The 18,194-nt window shown below is 40.4% G+C and overlaps 2 protein-coding genes across 4 annotated transcripts; one reads left to right on the top strand and one right to left on the bottom strand.

The window, feature by feature from the left end:
* Positions 1-5: 5 nt before the first annotated feature.
* Positions 6-11,726, top strand: RB195_002566 (uncharacterized protein; the record flags this gene model as incomplete). 2 transcript variants are annotated; one of them, XM_064199887.1, is made up of 17 exons in its annotated part: positions 6-20; positions 80-211; positions 347-411; positions 1,969-2,098; positions 2,153-2,227; positions 2,284-2,326; positions 2,392-2,413; positions 2,485-2,546; positions 3,890-3,960; positions 4,438-4,532; positions 5,241-5,346; positions 5,432-5,490; positions 6,835-6,956; positions 7,688-7,860; positions 7,923-8,009; positions 8,061-8,192; positions 11,718-11,726. In XM_064199887.1, 17 exons carry the CDS (start codon positions 6-8, stop codon positions 11,724-11,726), a joined length of 1,398 nt encoding a protein of 465 aa, XP_064055767.1. The 2 variants fall into 2 exon arrangements, with proteins under 2 accessions (XP_064055767.1, XP_064055768.1); XM_064199886.1 differs by lacking the exons at positions 6-20; positions 80-211; positions 3,890-3,960; positions 4,438-4,532; positions 5,241-5,346 and having other exon boundaries at positions 362-411; positions 2,284-2,413.
* A 173-nt stretch (positions 11,727-11,899) lies between these two features.
* Positions 11,900-17,380, bottom strand: RB195_002567 (uncharacterized protein; the record flags this gene model as incomplete). 2 transcript variants are annotated; one of them, XM_064199888.1, is made up of 11 exons in its annotated part: positions 11,900-12,016; positions 12,070-12,221; positions 12,299-12,471; positions 13,570-13,717; positions 13,776-13,866; positions 13,919-14,042; positions 14,616-14,710; positions 16,600-16,683; positions 16,747-16,800; positions 16,857-16,895; positions 17,300-17,380. In XM_064199888.1, the coding sequence occupies 11 exons, from the start codon at positions 17,378-17,380 to the stop codon at positions 11,900-11,902; spliced, it is 1,158 nt and encodes a 385-aa protein (XP_064055769.1). The 2 variants fall into 2 exon arrangements, with proteins under 2 accessions (XP_064055769.1, XP_064055770.1); XM_064199889.1 differs by lacking the exons at positions 11,900-12,016; positions 12,070-12,221; positions 12,299-12,471 and adding an exon at positions 13,442-13,502.
* Positions 17,381-18,194: the final 814 nt, after the last annotated feature.

The following is an 18,194-nucleotide window of genomic DNA, read 5'->3' on the forward strand; positions in this document are numbered from 1 at the left end:
TTTTAATGCTATTGATTCAGGTATTTAATTATATTGTGAACTGTGATTTTGCTTCATTTTTTTAACGCATGATATCCAGGTGTTTCCTCTTAATGAAACTCACTCAACTCCTACTTGTTGCACTGAACAGAGCAGTGACGTTGCGATAGATCCTTGTGGAGCGATTTCCTTGATGAGGATTATCTATATCTCACACTCATATTTTTACGAGGTTGATAAATTCCAAAAATGTTTGCAATTCGGCTTCTTCATACAAACTTCTTCCTCAGTGGTTTTTACCATGTCATCTTTGTGCATCAGTGTATCCAATCGTGTTCAATTCAATTGCTGTCGGTTTTGTTATCAGGCAGTTTGTACCATAATGACGTCATCACCTACGGTACGTTTCGTCAACGTTACGAACAGCGGAAGGTTCGTAAATTCCCATTACGTACACTCGACAAGCTCACGTGATAGCGATGACCACCTGATAAATGCTCAGTCATGATAAAGTAATAGCCACCGTTAGTTCATACTCTGAAGCTCAAAGTAGGACTTATTCGAAATTAAAGTAGAAAAGAAGCCAATTTTAACGCTCACAGATTACGATAGCTGGTATGTTGCTACTTCTTGCTAATTTCTTGCGAGTACGGTGACGATTCCTTCCGCAAACCACTCTTCCACAAATTGTGACTAGGAGAAAAGCATGCTATTCTTGAAAGTTTGTGCGTGTTCACAGTGTGCTAAGTTGCATCGATTATTCTTCCTTTCATTTTCGTGACAAAGTTTCCAGAACCTGATATGTTGAAGTTCTATCGTTTTACAGACACCGGCAAGTAGCTTTCAGTATTTTTAGACTGGGGAGACAACTATTTCATCTGAATTTCGTTGTGTTCATATGCAAATTTCGTGGATCTCGGATGTCTTTATCATTATTAGGTGTACTTTATCAGATGCAAACATTGACACCAAAATAATTCTGAAATAATTTTAAACAAAAAGTTTTCATCCATGCGAAAATTCTCTCATATTGTCCGGTCAAAACGGCATGAGTATCGATGCAGTTGCGTAGCTCCGTTTCGAGCGCAGCCACTACACGGAGACGCACCGAGCACCATGTTGTTTTGACCTGACTGCAGCCTTGCGAAGTTTTGTTGTAGTTCCATCACGAATGAAAATGGGTTAATAAAGGATTAAGAAAAGAAGAAAAAAGATGAAAGCGTTGAGAAGAACTGATAGCGAGAACATGAAACACAAGTGTTCGTGCAATCGGAAGGATCTTCTAAAACGGAGAAGCATTACAGAAATAAAGCAGCAACTGAAAGTATTGGGGTTTTTGAGAAGTTGCATGTGGGTATCCAGTGAGATTATACATCCCTTTATCCGCCGCATAACTTAGTTTTTAGGATTTTTGTGTTTCATTCTGTGGTAAAAGTTGCAGGGAGAAATACCAGTGAATAGAAGGTTGTAGATAAACCAAATATAGGTAGCGATAAACTATTGAAAGAGGATTTATCAGTGACGGCATAATCTTTCCATACACCGTTAAACTGAAAAAACAAAAACTATATATTTAAAAAAAGTAAAAGAAAAAACTAAACGATCCGCATCGTCGATGGTGCCGAAAATATAACATCAGCAATTGTCAGATCGACTAGAGCTAGTGGGCTACTGCTCACCTCTACCACGTAACGCGTCGCGCTAACAAAGTACGTTTGATGCCGGCCATATCCAAGCCCTCTTGATAAGGAGAATGTGGCGAAATTGTAGCTAAACTTAAGGTCAAACTTCACTGTTCCATCCCTTGATAATAGTGCTTAAGCTTGAGAAGTATGACCAAATCACTCATCAAGTTTTGAGTCTGTATTGTGCAGCATTTATTACGTCCTTAGTATTGTAAAGTACCCGTAGCCATTGATAGGTAGAAAGATACTGAGGGTGATCGAGGTGGACAAATTCTTTCTACTATTAAACATTATTAAAATTTAGTACTAAACGCGTACGTGTTAATATTGTCTACGAGCGAGGCCTCGAAACTAATCTGGCAACGTTAAGCGGGCAAGGAGGTTGGTCTGATGATGTGCCGCCTTCGCTCGATCTTGAAGGATACGAGGACGAAGTAGGATTCTAGATTGTTCATAGGTTTCGTTTTGAAACTCTGATTATGATTAAGGTTCCGGAGTGGGGAGGTGCAGAACAGGAAGTTTCTTCTGGTGTGGCTGACTGGGGTGATTATGGAGAGCAAGACGTAGTTTTCTTTCAAAGTAATTCTTCAGTTGAGGTTTATATTCTCGAGTATTCAAGGGAGCAGGAGCATGTACATCTCGCTCCTCGGAGTTAAATTGGGGTAGATCTGTTAATGCTGACGAAAATTTTGGATCTCCATTTCTTCGGTATCATATCAACTTGAAGAGGAAGGCAAATGCTGCGTTCAGTTGAGTTCTGCTGTTGGATCCTTTAGTTGTGCTCCCTTATTGTTTTAGTCTAACTCAGTTTTCTTTTTAGATATTCTCCGACTAGAGAACTGGATAAATCCTTGGCAGAAGGAAAGTTTCAGGATACGAAAAGTGAGTTGTGGTCTACAGGTTCCCTATCGAACTTGTTTTACAACTGGTTTTCTAAGCTACGATTTTTAACTGAGTAAGCACTCACTTTGTCATTGGAAAAACTTCCCTCTTTCAACGTTGTTTAGGCAGTAGCGACTTTTTTTGTACTTCGGCAGTTATGGGATATTTTGATTGGCCCCACATCGTCATAGGGGGAAGCCTTGTTGAAAGCTTCTCAGTGTTCCGAAATATATACTTTGAGCCACCGAATCTCTTTTTTCTTTCTTTCACGATTAACCCACATTTTAGTGGAATTCATAGTTCAGATGGTCTTCTTATTTGAGGAGTTCAACGGATCTGAGATTTGGTTCTACGGTTGTTAGCTGATGTGATGGAATAAAAAATAGGATATAGCGCAACAAACGGCATGTTTAGTTTAATTGACTAGACACTTTCAGTGCTATAGTTGTTCAGTGAAGCTAGAGCAAGGGCAAGGTTTTTGCGCGTGACGCATTGCATGCGAACCAAGAACGTAACTGTAGTGTAGTGCTGATTCTGGAAAGAATAGATGGAATTTTCATTTTCTCTTCGGATTCCTTGCACCGAAAATGTCTGTTCAACTAAGCGAATCGCCGTAAGGTGTTTCTCGTGAGAATTTGGAACTTGACGTTCCTTCCACGAAGAAAGAGTAATTTGTATGCTAATTTGTTTGTATGGAGAGTTGATCTCGGAAAGTTTTGCTACCAGGTGAGGGGCAAGGAGGTCGTTTTCGACACTAACGACCACATTCACAGAAAGATAACCTGATACTAAGCTTTCTATTCCTAGCAGCAATGCTGGGCTTGGCATAAACTTTATTGTTCCCATTATCGACTACTTGTTTTTGCTCTGAATTTTTACAAAATTTCATTGGTCTGTTAGATTAAGATTAAGATGAAGAGAATTAATAATCCGTCTGTAAAGTTTGTTTTTCTTTAAAGGTCTTCTTCCTTCTAATGGATTCGTGTAGAAAATGTAGAAATAATTTAAAGGCATCATCCTACGAATCTGCTATGGTATGGATTTCCGGTGACCAGAGACTGTACGGGATCGTAGATTGCAGAAGCGAACGGGATTCCACTCACTTCTTCCTAATCGCCGTAAAAAAAGCGGCAGGGAAGAAGCGCCGCATGCACAAAGGTGGCGCGCTCCTATAGAACGTCGAACGTTCCGGGACACTTTTCTACGACGAATTTACGGCGATTAGGAAGAAATGAGTGGGATCCTACCCGTTTCTGCAATCTACGACCCCGTGTAGTCTTTGGCCATTGGAAATCCGTACCACCCCAGATTCGTGGGGTGATGCCTTTAAAGATGGTTTGTAGGTCACTGGGATGCCAAGGAATTCGTTCCTGCTGCGGGTGTAGATGGCTGTAGAAGCAAGCAACAACATTCGGTATGATTTCGTTTCGTTCATATTTGTATCGAGAGCAAGCATACTTGAGTTCCCATAATTTGGGACGTTTAGCTGCGGCACTAACTGGAGTTTGGACAAAACGACCTGGAGTTCGGTGCATTTACGCCAGCGGCTGTACTCGAAGCGGTGGAGTTTAAGTCAGGATTTAGAGGAGGTCCTAGCTAGCATTACTCATCTTTGCAGTTCGCGATAGTCCCACCTCGATCCCAATCGTTAGCTCCACCGCACCGCTTCGAGCGCAGCCGCAACTGCATAGTTCTTCATGTCATTTTGAGCCTACTATGTGATGCTAGTGTAAAGGGAATAAAGTTGCCTTCTGCTTCAAACTGTTCCAATATAGCTCTCACTTTCAGTTTTCTTGCTATTGTTTTCGAATATTGTCGTCTTGTTCTTGCATGTTTTTTACCACCTTTTGTCAGTTGTGCATGTGCTTTTGTTTTTATACGTCTTGTTTAGAATGAGGAGCCTGGATCACAATCTGGTCGGACAGCATTCTGTCGATTATGCAAGATTCAAGTGAAGTCTACTTTGAGGAGGACACACATCTACTCGTAAGAAAATATCTGGTTTAGTTCATTCATGTTGTATATGAAATTGCTGTTGAGTGAATTAGGTCTCTGGCGGAATCATCATAGCGAAATCCTTTTCCACTCTATAACCTCTTTTGTATTTGGATCTTAGATGCGATTATTCGGTTATTTTTTCCCATAGTTTGAAAGCTCGATTCGAATACTCGGATCTATTTCGAGATGACGTTCCTCGAATAATTGAGTGTTCTAGTGCAGAATCTCTTGTATACAGGGGTCAAGTAGGGTCAAAATGACATGAACCACGGTGCAGTTACATAAGCGGATGCGCTCGAAGCGGCGCAGTGAGAATAACGGTTGTAATCAAGGTGAAACAATCGCCAACTACCACGAGTAATGGTGTCAGCAGCGGTCTCCACCCGGTCTCAACCGCTATGCTCCGCCGCTTGTGCAACTGTGTTCAACAACTGCTTCATGTTGTTTTGATGCGACTATATAATCTGTTTCTAGCAAGCTGACATTTGCACTAGGGATGTTGTTTTTGAATGTATAGGTAATGGTTTTCGTTTTCACTATCTTGAAAGATCGTCGAAACAGTGACCCAAGGTAGTGTCATATTAGGCGGCATAGGCATGAGATTCTTCCAATCACCTCACAAATATATCATTTGTGGTCTCTGTTGCTTATAAAATCTATTTTTTCACTAACTAGTGTCGCCTATCACTCATTTAGGCACCATTTGCAGCAGCCGATGTATAAGTGCCCTCTCTGTGATATCTCGTCAACATATCATCTTTCAAATATCCGTGTACACATAAGGAAGATCCACAACGTCGCGGTTCATTATTGTCTTCTTCTTCTTCAATTTTCCACTTTTCATATCGTTGTACTTTTACTTTTACTGTATACTTTCACACTTTCAGAATGAGCCAGTTTGCTTCAAAGAGAAACTTGAAAATGACATAAATTCCTTACTTTACAGGTGGGTGTTTGAGACTATTTGTTTTCTTAATTATTGCTGGTACCAAGTGAAGTTTTTTTTGGTTGCAGGACGACAAAATTCCACTCTCTTCTTTAAGATTTTAGAGTATAAAAGTTATGTACTTTGGATTGGTTGGGATGTTGTTATTCAAGATCAAGATCTGTTTTTGACGAGATCCATTGTACTCCTGAATCTTCATAATATTACTGATTTGCTTGGTCATGTAGTACTTCCATCAAATCAATCGGCTTTGTGCACATAGGTGCGATAGGGAGAAGCCGGACTCTCCTCAGGTGAATGGGGTTCAGCTCATGGGGTGCAGCTCAAGTAAAGGGAATCCTTTCGATAGCCGTCCAAAAGTGAAAGAGGTAATTTCGCCAACCGTTTAAAAGTGAAGGAGCTCTTTTCCCTAACCGTTCAAAAGTGAGGGGGGTCAGAGCACCGGCTCCGACTATCGCATCTATGTTTGTGCAATTCATGGAACGTTTATGGAGGCAGCATCTGCAGTTGGAGTAGGACATATTGTAACAAGACGACGCGACGCCTTGTCGATGAAGGCGTGCAGAAGTCTCTGTGCAGTATGTGGAAAACTCTTCAGACTTCTTTTCTTTCTGTTCTTTTTACAGCCTTTCAGTTTTCTCTTTTCAATAGTCCATAATTAGGCTTACTAATTTTTTAATTTCTTTGATCAAGTTAGTTTTATTGTTTTTCTTTTTGCTCCTGCGATTCCTTTGAGATATTTGTTTGTAGAGATTCAATTTCTGTTTCTTTTTTTTGTGTAATTATGCATGATCAGTGTTTGTTGCAGTCGGAATTATGCTAGGTTCCCAAAATCCATTCTAAAAGAGGGTATGGTTACACAGAAAGGGGGTGCAAGTCTAGTTTCTAAGTTTTAATTTGAGGTCTTGTAGGAATAACCTGGAATCAGGAGTATCTTTTGAATTAGCCGAAAAAAGGTTTTTTCGGTAACAAATTTCGGAAATCGTGTACAGTTACACAGCAAATCGAAGAGAAGTGAGATCTCTTACAAAATAAGATCTTAGAGGCACCGTAGGAGAAAAACAAACAGATGAAACTAATGGGAAAGAATTTGACTAAAACTACATAATCCTCTACATGTACGGAACAATTAATTAAAAACTATGCAACTAAAAAGAAGAGAGGTCCAGTTCTGGTGAGTTTTCCGCATACTGCAGAAAGGGCTCAGTGTGCACCTTCGAAGAAGACGCGTCCGCGTCGTCATGTTACAACGCGGCTTACGCCTGTTACCGTAAATGTGTAGATGCTGTAGAATTATCTTTGAATACCTTGTCTAAAGAGCACACTAGCACTTGTTCTTTTTAGATGTTTTGGCGACCGCCAGATTTTTCGACGGCAAGATCCGGAGGTTATAACGTGCCTTAATGATATCATAAACAGTGTTTGCAATGGCACATCACTGGATATTCGAACAAGCAAAACCACCGGTGAGAACAGTTCATAGCACAGCTTTCTTCCAAAGTTTTTGCTATTTTTCTGTTGATTCAATCATTTCTTATTCCCTCAATTCATTTGTTATGCTTATTTTCTACGCTACTTACACTATTAGTTTGAAATCACACCAAAATTAAGACTACATTTGAAGCTAAGTGGTTTTCTTGCTTTATTGCATTTTTTCACCAATGGTATGAAATTGTTTCATTGTTGCATCACTTTGTGTTCCAACCATTTCTGTTTTGAAAGTTGATTGCCTCTCACGGGCCATTTTTATTAAGACAGCTATCACTGAAACGATAGCCAACCTAGTCCATGAGAGATAAATGGCCTAGGAACCATTGTACAGGATGTTGGAACACAATTCCGTAATTGCTAGTATCTTTCACTTAGCGTTTACAGCGTCACACATAATATGCAGAAGCAAGAGCAACTTAGATTTGGATATTTTTATTATTAAATATTTGCCAATCCACAATACTTTACGCTGTGAAGGGCCAGTCTTGCGTAAAACTTAGGCGAAATTCTAGTGAGCTCTGTTCCATCTTCTTTTTGTTTTATGACACACTCGTAGGTGTTTTCAAATAAATGAATAAATCCGACGCGATTGAGAAACTACGCCAAAAAAAGAAAGACTGTAGGTTTGTTGAAGGGGACGATATAAACATCCACTACTGCGGATTGGGAAGAACATTATTTCGTTATTATAATTCAAATTTTGCAGCATCTAGCTTTCTTCCTCTCAGTCATGTTTCGGCGAGTCAACTAATAGCTGACGGCGCTGTTTCTAATACTCCCTTCATTGATTCGGCGTTCAGCGTTCGTTCACAACCTCGCAATACCTGCAGGTTGTGTTTTGAGACCAATGTGAAACATCTCGAGCGACATGTGCTTCAGGTTCAGGAGAATCCTCTTTTGATGTCTACTATGTCTCGCAAAAAATTCAGAACTTTTTTTAGTATCATATCAAAAAGCCAATGTATTTGTGTCCGCACTGTACCTTCAGCAGCTTCTACTCTCCAACATCAGTGAAAGACCATATTAAGGTAGATGGATCAAGTTAAGGTGTTAAGGAATATCTCATATTTCTCATTTAGACAAGACACAGCTTGTGCAGCCCTGTTCCTATAGACGTGCGCAATGAGTATACTGAACTCATTCAGTCTGTATACGATCAGTGCTTTCTGGATGATCCCAACACTTTTTTGAACCGCATCTTTCTTAGACAGGTTTGAAATTCCCGATTACTAGAGGACTGTCGTTTTTTTAAAATCATTTTTTGCGGTCGAATATTTATTTATTTGTTCGTTTATTTATTACGCTCAATGCCATCCCAAAAGGATGTGGCGAACATGAATACAAACAAATACAGAAAATACATGGAAATAAAAAAGAATACAGTTACCATGGATTAATCTCGTGTGCGATTCCGGCAAAGATGATTTACTCAAATGCGCACAAAACGCACGAGGTTAGGTTATTAAGATCAGAGAAGTTATCGAAGTGGAGGCATAGATATTAGTGGCATCCGTTCACATCAGCCAGCAAGGTATCCTCCTCATAAAAGTCGTAGGTACAGGACAGGCACTTCGGCAAACGGGTATATTGGCTCACCTCGCTCAATCGGGGTGTAGAGATGGAAACATTAGTACTTGTCTGATACCTGCTAATAATGTAGAAAGCGGATGGTTAGTTTGAAAAATATAGGTGAAAAAATAAACTCAATCTAGCTGCTAGCGACATAATTAGTGAAACAATGACAAATGGCAAACAAAGGAGACAGTAAAATAAAAGAATTAAAAGTATCGAAAGGTTGACATTAAGGCGAATTTGGGAGAAACGCTCTAAATATCGTAAAGGTAAGGGGAAAGGAGCCTACAACGTTTGCTAACCTAGGATTGGTTAGCAAACGTTGTAGGTGTGTGTATGTTTTTTTTTTTTGAGGAAGATGAGTTGTATCCATTGGGAATGGATGAAATCAGGAAAAAAGGTTCACAGGGTCGAGGTTTCGAGGTTGAAAAGTTCAAGTAGATCAACTTCTCTTGGCATGCGTTCCAAAACTAGATGTTTCGAGCCATAACTACATGCATAAGAAGAAGACGAAACCATTTTAGCTGTTCGAATGAAGAACGTATTAGAGAGATGAGGGTACATTCTGTTGAATTCTATACTATATACTTCAAATCCTCCTATTCTGGAACTACTTAGTCTGAAAACCCATTTTTTCCTGGAACAACGTAGCCTTATTTCGAAGTATTCGGAAGGAAAACACTAAATCTGGAACAATTCTGTTACAAAACAAAGGTTTCAGTGGTAGTATTTTTATTCGATTGTTGTTACTAGGTATGTTTTGGTGCACATATCCAATTCTGACGAAAACTAGTCTTGTGATTTTTTTTTTGAATTTCTCAGAGTTAGCTCTGTATTTTTTGGCATAGGAACTCCAGATTCGTGAGCAGTATTCCAAATGAGTTAACGCAACAACGTAGGGATTTTTGGATCATTGCAGCGTACATTGCGTAGGATTGTGAATGGTACCGTAAAAGAGTTCTTTAAGATGTTATTAATCGGTACTTCATCAAAGAACTAAGCACTGCTCCTAGATCTTTAGTTGTTTGGACTATTTCAACAAAAATCCGTTGGTTTCATAATTTACTAGGTCACCGTCATCTCGTTTATGCGGACTGTAGATACAGTAAATTTTAATATCGTCTGCATAGATTCATAGTGTAACGTTATGTACAACTCTATAAAAGTTGGCAGTTCTACTGCATACAAAAGGAGTTGTGAGGAAAAAGTGCCCTACTTTGGTTTACTCTACTTTTGCAGTGAGATTTTTCAGAATATGCATAACCTACTTTAACAGTTATATACTTATTAAGTATGATCTGATCCATGCTTCATCATCCAATTTGCCTATTCTAGAAGGGAGTGTATGTGTTGTGGATATCGAGAGCTACGCAGTTCAGAGAATTTTAATGGAACAAATTTTGAGAATGCTTAGTACATGACACGACAGAAACCGAGATATAGTTGAGAGTAGGACTCGTATTGACTGAATAAAGTGATCCAGTTACAGTTTGCAAGCAAAATAATTATTGAGACGGACGTATTGAGGATTATGAGGATCAAGCAATGGCAATACAGTTGACCTGAGGGCTTCCTCAACAATCCTGAATGCACAACATTGCGATCGAATGAGGAAAAAGGAGGAAGAAGCTGATTATGAGAGACTAAAGGTGTCGAAGAGAGTATGAAATCGAGAGCAGCATCCCCTGCGGTTGATTCCAAGATATATTGAACTAGGCTACAACTTTCAAACAATTTGAGAAATTTCTCGGAAGAGCCACTGGAAGGATTGGAATGTTGCCAGTCAATTTGTAAATTTAAATCACCGGCAATAACATTAAAGCTTCGTATTGAACAAAAATCAGATAGCAGTTCAAGAAGCTGTTCGTCGTCAGATATGGATGCATTAGGAGACCGGTATTTTACAATAAATATTCCGGATAAAGTCGGGAGATAATTGCCTTTATTCGAAATCAGTATATCAACAAATAAGAAATCAGCTTTTAATAGGGGTGTTGTGTTGAATAGTATCAATTAAAAAACAACATTTGATAATCAAACAGCAAACACCCCCCACTTTCCGCCTAGGTAACGCTGTCTCTTGTTCGCATACAACTCCACTCCACTTTTTATTGTTTGAGCCCATGCACAACATAAGTGAATGCCCTTTTATGCAAACTTCACCTAATGCAACGGTAAAAGTTAAGAGTACGCTGCAAAGGTATTGCAATGAAGGTGCACATGATGGCTCTGTCAATTCAAAAGTTCTTAATCCTTCCCTTTTCTTTCCACCACCTGCTAAAGTGCCACCTGGTGCGATAATTCGAAATTACACTGTGTTAAAATAGAAAATGCATTCTTGTGATGACAAGATTAGTAGAAGGAATTATGAGCGATTCTTCAAGGATAAACTGCCTGATGATCTGTCCTGCTTTATGTGGTTTATCCCGATGTATGGTGAGAAAACATCTTGTTTTGAACGTTTCGATTCTCTTTAACTGTTCGCGAAAAATTTCAATTCCTGTTTCAGTTGTTTTTGTTGGTGATTGCGAAGAATCAACCTTTCAAATGTAGACATATTTTTGAAGACAGCATATCATGAATTTGACGGTGTTAGGTCTCTCCAGGAATAGATAGATGTGAAGGTGCAGTTTAGACTATGAGCAAAACCACGCTCATTCCCACCTGCTATATGTTCAAGAAGACGTGAGAAACAGCCTGGGTTGCATTCCTCCTACAATCCAACTTCTTATGTAATGCTAGCAATTCCATCTTCATGCAACGTTTGGAATCCAACTAATGTAATTCAAAAAAACAGCAGAAGCATCTACAAGATGCACAGTCGCAGACGCACGACGAATTACCATCGTTGTAGAATTCGTAATAAGTTGCATTGTTTAGGACAACGGTGTAACTTGAGCGTTTCACATGCCTTTTTCTGACTATTAATGGGAACTGTGCATGACTACGCTTATATCTGTGTTTTTATTCCCTTGATGGTTGGTCATCCTTGTAGCGTTAACATGCCGACTGAATTAGCCTCTATTACGGCTTGAACTCCATGTTTCGTTTTCTCCTTTTTACTAGTAGAATTTAATGTAATAAATCTATTCAAATGCAAAGAAAGTCTTTTAACAACAACATAGACTGTATAGGTACTGTGAAGAGCAAATTTTCCATTTCAGCCTTCCTGAACCTCTGTGGAAGCCGAACTCCAACTATCTGTGGAAGGTTCTCAAAACGTCATTCTCATTTTACTCTCATGAGCCCAGGAAAGAAAGAAGCTTTAACGTCTTGTTAATCTGCATAAAAGTGAAGAAAAATATATGTGAGAAAAAATCAGACTATATCTCCTCAGTGTGTGTACTCAGGTCGTCGCTAACCGTTCCTTACTATATGGATATGATTTGGAGTATTTTTTCAGCATGTTGGTGTACGCTTCATAGTATTCAAGAACGATTCCATCGCGTACCACCACTCCTTCCTAGAAAATAAACAAATGATCAGTAGCTTAAACAGGTGTTCTGTGAGTCCTACTTCAAGAAACATTTCCAGAATGCATATGTGTAGGAAGGTGTACTGTATCGGCGACTGTATGGCGTAAAGACGCTGCTGTCTTAGCTCTTTGAGCACGTCTCCCATCGAAGTGTTTGCATTTTGCCTTATTTTCTGACTAGCGTAGTCAATTCCTACAATAAGACAAAAGTAAGATTTTGGGATGAATGTGTTGGTAGAATTAAAGGATAACGAAGATAATACATCGAACCTACGAATGTAGCTGTTCTTCCGATCCCAGCAGAGCAATGAACTGTGATTGGACGCCCAGCGCTTAGCATCCGTGCGAGTTTCAAGATCGTCACAGCCGCTAAAGGATTGCTCGGTGCTGTGTGATCGGGCCAATCTAAGCTTGCTATGTGATGCACTTTTGCGACTGTTCCTCTGAACAGGTGATTTGAATCAGTCACCATTTGAATGAGAAGTTTGAGCAGCAAGCTACTCCTAGTGCTTCAAATCGATATGTATTGGGGGTACAAATCAGTTTTGAGGGATTTACAGAAGATGGCGTAACTAGCAGTAAATCGCATCGTACCATTTTGTAACTATATTCATGTTAAGGCGTCATCAGTTCTCTCTAAAAATCGGTAAATTTCATTTTACTAAAGTGTAAACAATCTACTTTCTTTATACTCTAACTATGTCAACCTTTGTGCCCACTAAACGCGATTTGCGGTAAGCGCTGCTTTCTTGTTTTAGTTTGAAGAAAATACAGCTGACGGACATTGATGTGTGAAGAATATAGGGAACATGCTCCATAAATAAAATCACGTGAGTGGTAATTCCGGGGTTTTAAAAGTGGCAATTTTTACACCAGCGACAAAAAACGTAAAGAGAGGCCAGCAAAGTTTGGAGAAGTTGATGTGGAGGTGTTATCAGACCAATATCCATGCCAAACTCAATACGAACCCGCTAAAACCTTAGAAGTGATTCAACAAGCAATTTCAAGGCCAAGGGTATGGTGCCAAAACAAGGAAGTTTGAGTTCCGTATGAACTCGTCGAACGCCGTTTTTACGTGCGGACCATGGCCCCGGAGACAAAATCGGAAGGTTTTTTGCATTTAATCAGGACGGGGATGAAAAATGGAGGGATGCGAACGGAATCTGAAAGACGGAGAAAAGTCATAGCTAACGATGGACAAAACCTTGAATAAAATGCATTATACGAATTTTCTGAATAAAGCTTCAAAGTTGCAAAAAAAAACCATCAAAACTTATTTGTACCTCAAATAGCTGAGATTTGTTGGGCAACGTAAGTTAGACACTAGTTTTCAGAGCTTGACTTTGCCAAATTTTTATTTAGCATCAGTAGAACAGATACAATGGAAGATGACATGTTGTCGTAGTCTTGTCGTTAATGCAAATAAAGGGCAAAAGCAAAAGCTACTGTCGTCTTCTCGATTCCGATTTTCTCCCTTCAATCACTGGCTACTAAGCTGCCGATTTTGAACAAATTATTACGTTGGAACTATTTTTACTTACAAAACTTCTATTTCGATCAATTTATGTTGAATTGTTCCGGTTGGATCAGGCTCATAGCATCTTTTAACAGTGACTTTGTAGAGTTTACCGAATGCCACAGGTATATTCGGTTCAGATGCGAAATATGGGTAACACTTTTCATGACCACCTAAATCTATTCATGAGATTCTTGGAACAATGAGGTATTGTCCGGTTTCTGAGCCTACCTTCAACGAAGTGACAGAGCTTTATCACGACATTACTTTTTTCCGTAAAAATCATGTGCCAGAAGTCTTCCACAGATTCGGCGAGAGGTCCCTAAATCGATGTCCGAAGAGATCAGAAATCGGCGTTGTTGCTCTACTCTAACCTGTGTACAAATGTACTTTTGATTATCCGGCATTGTAATCCAGTTAGCATGTATGTAGTCATCATTTTCGGAGCGAGCCTTCAGTCGAACTCTTGTTGCGTCTATGCATAAGATGTCATTGTATCTGAACTAAATAACATCTGGTGAATGGAAAGATTCGTAGCACCTATAGTCGGGTCGACATGAAGTGCGAGCAGTTGCGTAAGCGGCTGCGGTCGAAGCAGTGCTGTGGAGTGCAGCCGTTAGGATCGAGGAACCATCGCGAACGTGGAATGGTGCTAGAAAGAGTCGTTCCTCGATTCTAAACGCTACGTTCCGCCGCACCGCTTCGAGTGCAGCCGCTTGCGCAACTGCACCGCCCTTTACTTCGTTTCGAGCCTACTATGATATCCGTCGGCTATTGTGTCGGCCTGATGCATTACGTACCCGGCGAAGGTACTGGTACCAAATCTACGAAAACTACTTCATTACGAATATGACTATGGACGAAGAGCCCTAGTCGTGGACATTACAGGAAGAAGGACAAAAAAAAAACTTCCAAGAATAAGGAAAGGAAGCAGCGGGCAGTACATCTGCACCATTGCCGTATCGGCTATCGTTCTATCAGTTGCTGAACGCAGGTGCAAGTACTCCGCTGGTCGATGGGACGTTGATCGATCTCGATTTGAATAAAATTGTTTTGTTTTGATTCGCGTACCTGTTTTTCGCGTCGTTCTTCTCATACGCCTCAGCTGTGAAATCGGGTGGTTTGTAATTGCGAAGTTCGCGGAACTCATGCCATAAACTTCTTATCTGTACTGTAGATAACTTAGAAACAACAAAAGGCGTGTGGTTCATAATATTGAAGTAGTAATATCATATAAGTTAGTGACCTCTTTCTGTCCGTTTGGAATTCTTACGTACACTTAGAGATTGCCGCAGACATGTCTGGTTGTAGACAGCCAAGAGGTTTCGCGGAAATTTCTGATGTTTGAGCTATAGAAATCTGCTAGAAGGTGAGGTTTCTTCCGCAGGTATCAAAGCGAGGACGTGAGACATCCTAACGAATATAGAAAACAAATTCCGAACAGAGCGGTGATGGCTTGGCAGTTTCATCGTCAAACTCTTCAAAACTGATCTAACAACTCTTCACACCTATGGGACTGAGTGACTGGAACTGCGTAGAGTGGATTAAAGACATCAACCCACGAATCTGGTGTGGTACGTGAAGAACCCATTCGGACAAAATCGCCGGCGGTGGCGGGGCGTAAAGGTTGCGCCTTGCAACAGGAGCCGTCGTAACAAACAGCGTTGCGGGGTCGTCCGTTTACACTGATACAGGGAAAGATGAACGGAATCACCATCTTTCCCACAATCCACGACCTATATAGGCATTATCCGGCTGAAACCTACCACCCCAAATTGGTGGGGTTATGCCTCTAAAGGTGAAATTATGAAATTACGTGAAATAAACTACGAAATTTTCAAGGAGACAACTCCTTGCACATGCGCCAATAGTTATATCCACTATACCAGGTTTCATTTCGTGAAAGGTGTGTAGGGACTTTCTTCGTCGGGTAAATTGATCAGTTCGTCGTTCTTGATCCATCTATTTTTTTATGTCCTATCTTATTTACTTTTCTGTACACTTTTCTCTATTCTCACGCAGTATTTTGCGTTTTCGCTGTGATAGTTGCAAAGATTTTTATATCGCTTGAAGGTGTTGATCCGGCATTTTTGGCAATTCTCCGGAAATAAGAATCCAGCTGTTTTTTTTTTCTGACTCCAATGCATTCCCAGGGAACAATGAGAAGGTCAGATTACCTTAGCAGTTCCAGCAATTCCACCCTAGTGCTCACCAAGCCTTTCATCCTTTCATCCTTTCGGGGTCTACAAATTGGTACCAGAACTGTCTGGGGGAATAAAAACACTGACTTGATCATCGGCTGGCCCCCTCAAGTCATTGTATAGGCCAACACGCGTTCCAAAACCTCAACTATTACGAATTCCAGTAGAACGCGTTCCAAAGTGGATTGATACTCCAGTGATCTTACTCGACTTTATGTTCATTCGCAAAAACCCCATACAAGAGCAAATCAAGGAAGTTCACCGTAGTTATGTGGAAAACTTGCGTCTAATAAACACTATTTACAGCGCTGTATTTGCGTAGAACCACCTGCATACTGATGAGAACAGCGTCGCATCGAAAGTGATGCGTTATAAGACAGGTCCTTTTGATCCTGGTATACGAAAACAAACGAATAATAGCAGCAGGATCAAGAATAGTAGAAATTATATTATTTGACTGTAATTAATCGACTATAAGTTATTTAATTAAGTAGCTTAAAAGCTATAAATTAACCGTAATTACAATACACAGAATATTTCCTTAGAATGTGCATATAATTGTGTTGCCCACTCTTGCATTACTATGCTCACAAATAACGATATCCGTTCTCCTTATTTAATTTTTAAATTTTTTGTTTTTTTGAAACGGTGACCAAAAAGGAATGGTCTTAATTATGAGGAAAAAGGAGATTGTGTACACAGAATAATAATTTTACGAAAATTACTACTTACTACGAAAATATCGCTAGCACTGATGCGCTGAAAAGGATCGCTCTGCCGTGTGGCACGACCACGATCCGATCATTTCAGCATTATTGCTCAACTATGCTGCGAAGATCTCGCTCTGAACTTACTGATACTGAGAGCAGAGCAGCACACCATTTGTAGCGATTGTCGCTGGGTTCGGTCGCAGTCGGACCTCGTCGAAGATGTCCTCTCTGTAAAAAAAAACAGTCAGAAACATAATTGATTGTCTACTACGTAGTGCTGTTAAAACTAACCCTAATGTGCAAAGAAATGTCGAGAATGTCCTCTCCTTTCCTCAGAAATGTCCCCTGGAACAATAGTAATTCTGTTTGGGCTTAATTTAATCCGCCTTCACAATAATCACCTTTCTTCTTGTTGCTTTCTGCTTCTTTGCGACCTTTCTCTGTAAAAATTATGAGTCAGTGAGCGCTTTTAAAGACATCACCCGACGAATCTGAGGTGGTACGGATTTCAGGTTGGAGTATTCCTATACGGCATAGTAGATTATGGAGAGGGGGTGATTCCGTCCATTCCTTGCTAATTGGCTCAAAAAACGGCCCGGAAGATACGGCATGTGTTCATTCGTTTTGGCGCACCATTTTGTACAAGAGGTTTGATTGGAGCGCGCCAGTCTTGTGCGGCGCCGCATCTTCCGGGCCGTTTTTTTACGGCAATTAGGAAGAAATGGACGGAATCACCCCTCTCCCCTTAATCTTCTATCCCGCATACAAATACTCCACCTGAAATCAGCACCACCTCAGATTCGTGGGGTGATGCCTTCAAATATTCAAGATGTTTTAGACTCACTCTTTTTCTCTCATCACGCGGCGGAGATGCCTTGCTTTCATCCTTTGTTACTGTTTTGTCGACACCCAGCTCATCCGACATCTTGGGTCGTCGTGACCGGCCTTCACCTGATTTTAGAAGAAATGACCATATCAATTCATATGTAAATGGAACGTGTGAGCATCGTTGCTCTGTGTTCTCTCAAGGTCATACGTGTTTAAAGGAAAAAAAAAACGAACATTTGGGAGGTTTTCGAGCAGGAGGAAGCATTTTGCTGAACAAGTCATTTTCATTGCAGCACTGCGACTTCTCAGCCAGCTTGCATCGTTACATAGACGTTATGTAAAAAGCATCATCCCGATATGGCTATACGGGGTCGTAGATTGTGGAGAAGATAGTGATCTAGTTCATCTCTCCCTCTACCGGTGTAAACTTACGACCCCGGAACGCTGTTTTTTACGACTGCTTCTGTTGCAATGTGCAACCTTTGCGCCACGGCCCGCCTGCGATTTCGGGCGAACTGGAGGCGGGGCACAAACGTTGCGCCTTGCAACAAAAGCCGTCATAAGAAATAGCACTCCGGTGTCGTTCGTTCCCACTCATACAGGGAGAAATGGACGGAATCACCCTCTTCCCCAGAATCGACGATCCCGTATAGCCATTACCGGTACCACCCTGATACCTTCGAAGGCAGTATGTCACTACAATAACAACGTTGGAATCTCTCCATGAGTAAATACAGGTATGTAATTTATGAGAGGGATGAAAATTTCCCTCAGGAATTCACAAAGAGGGGTATTAAGGAAATTGTATGCTACCGTCTTCTCATCATAAAAATTATTACGGATCATAGCAATAACTTGAGGCCGAACCGATGCATCAAGTCAGTGTTCTTAATTGTGGTACCAATTTATCG

Source organism: Necator americanus, chromosome IV (assembly GCF_031761385.1).
Source record: "Necator americanus strain Aroian chromosome IV, whole genome shotgun sequence".
In the NCBI taxonomy this organism is placed as follows: Eukaryota; Metazoa; Nematoda; class Chromadorea; order Rhabditida; family Ancylostomatidae; genus Necator; species Necator americanus.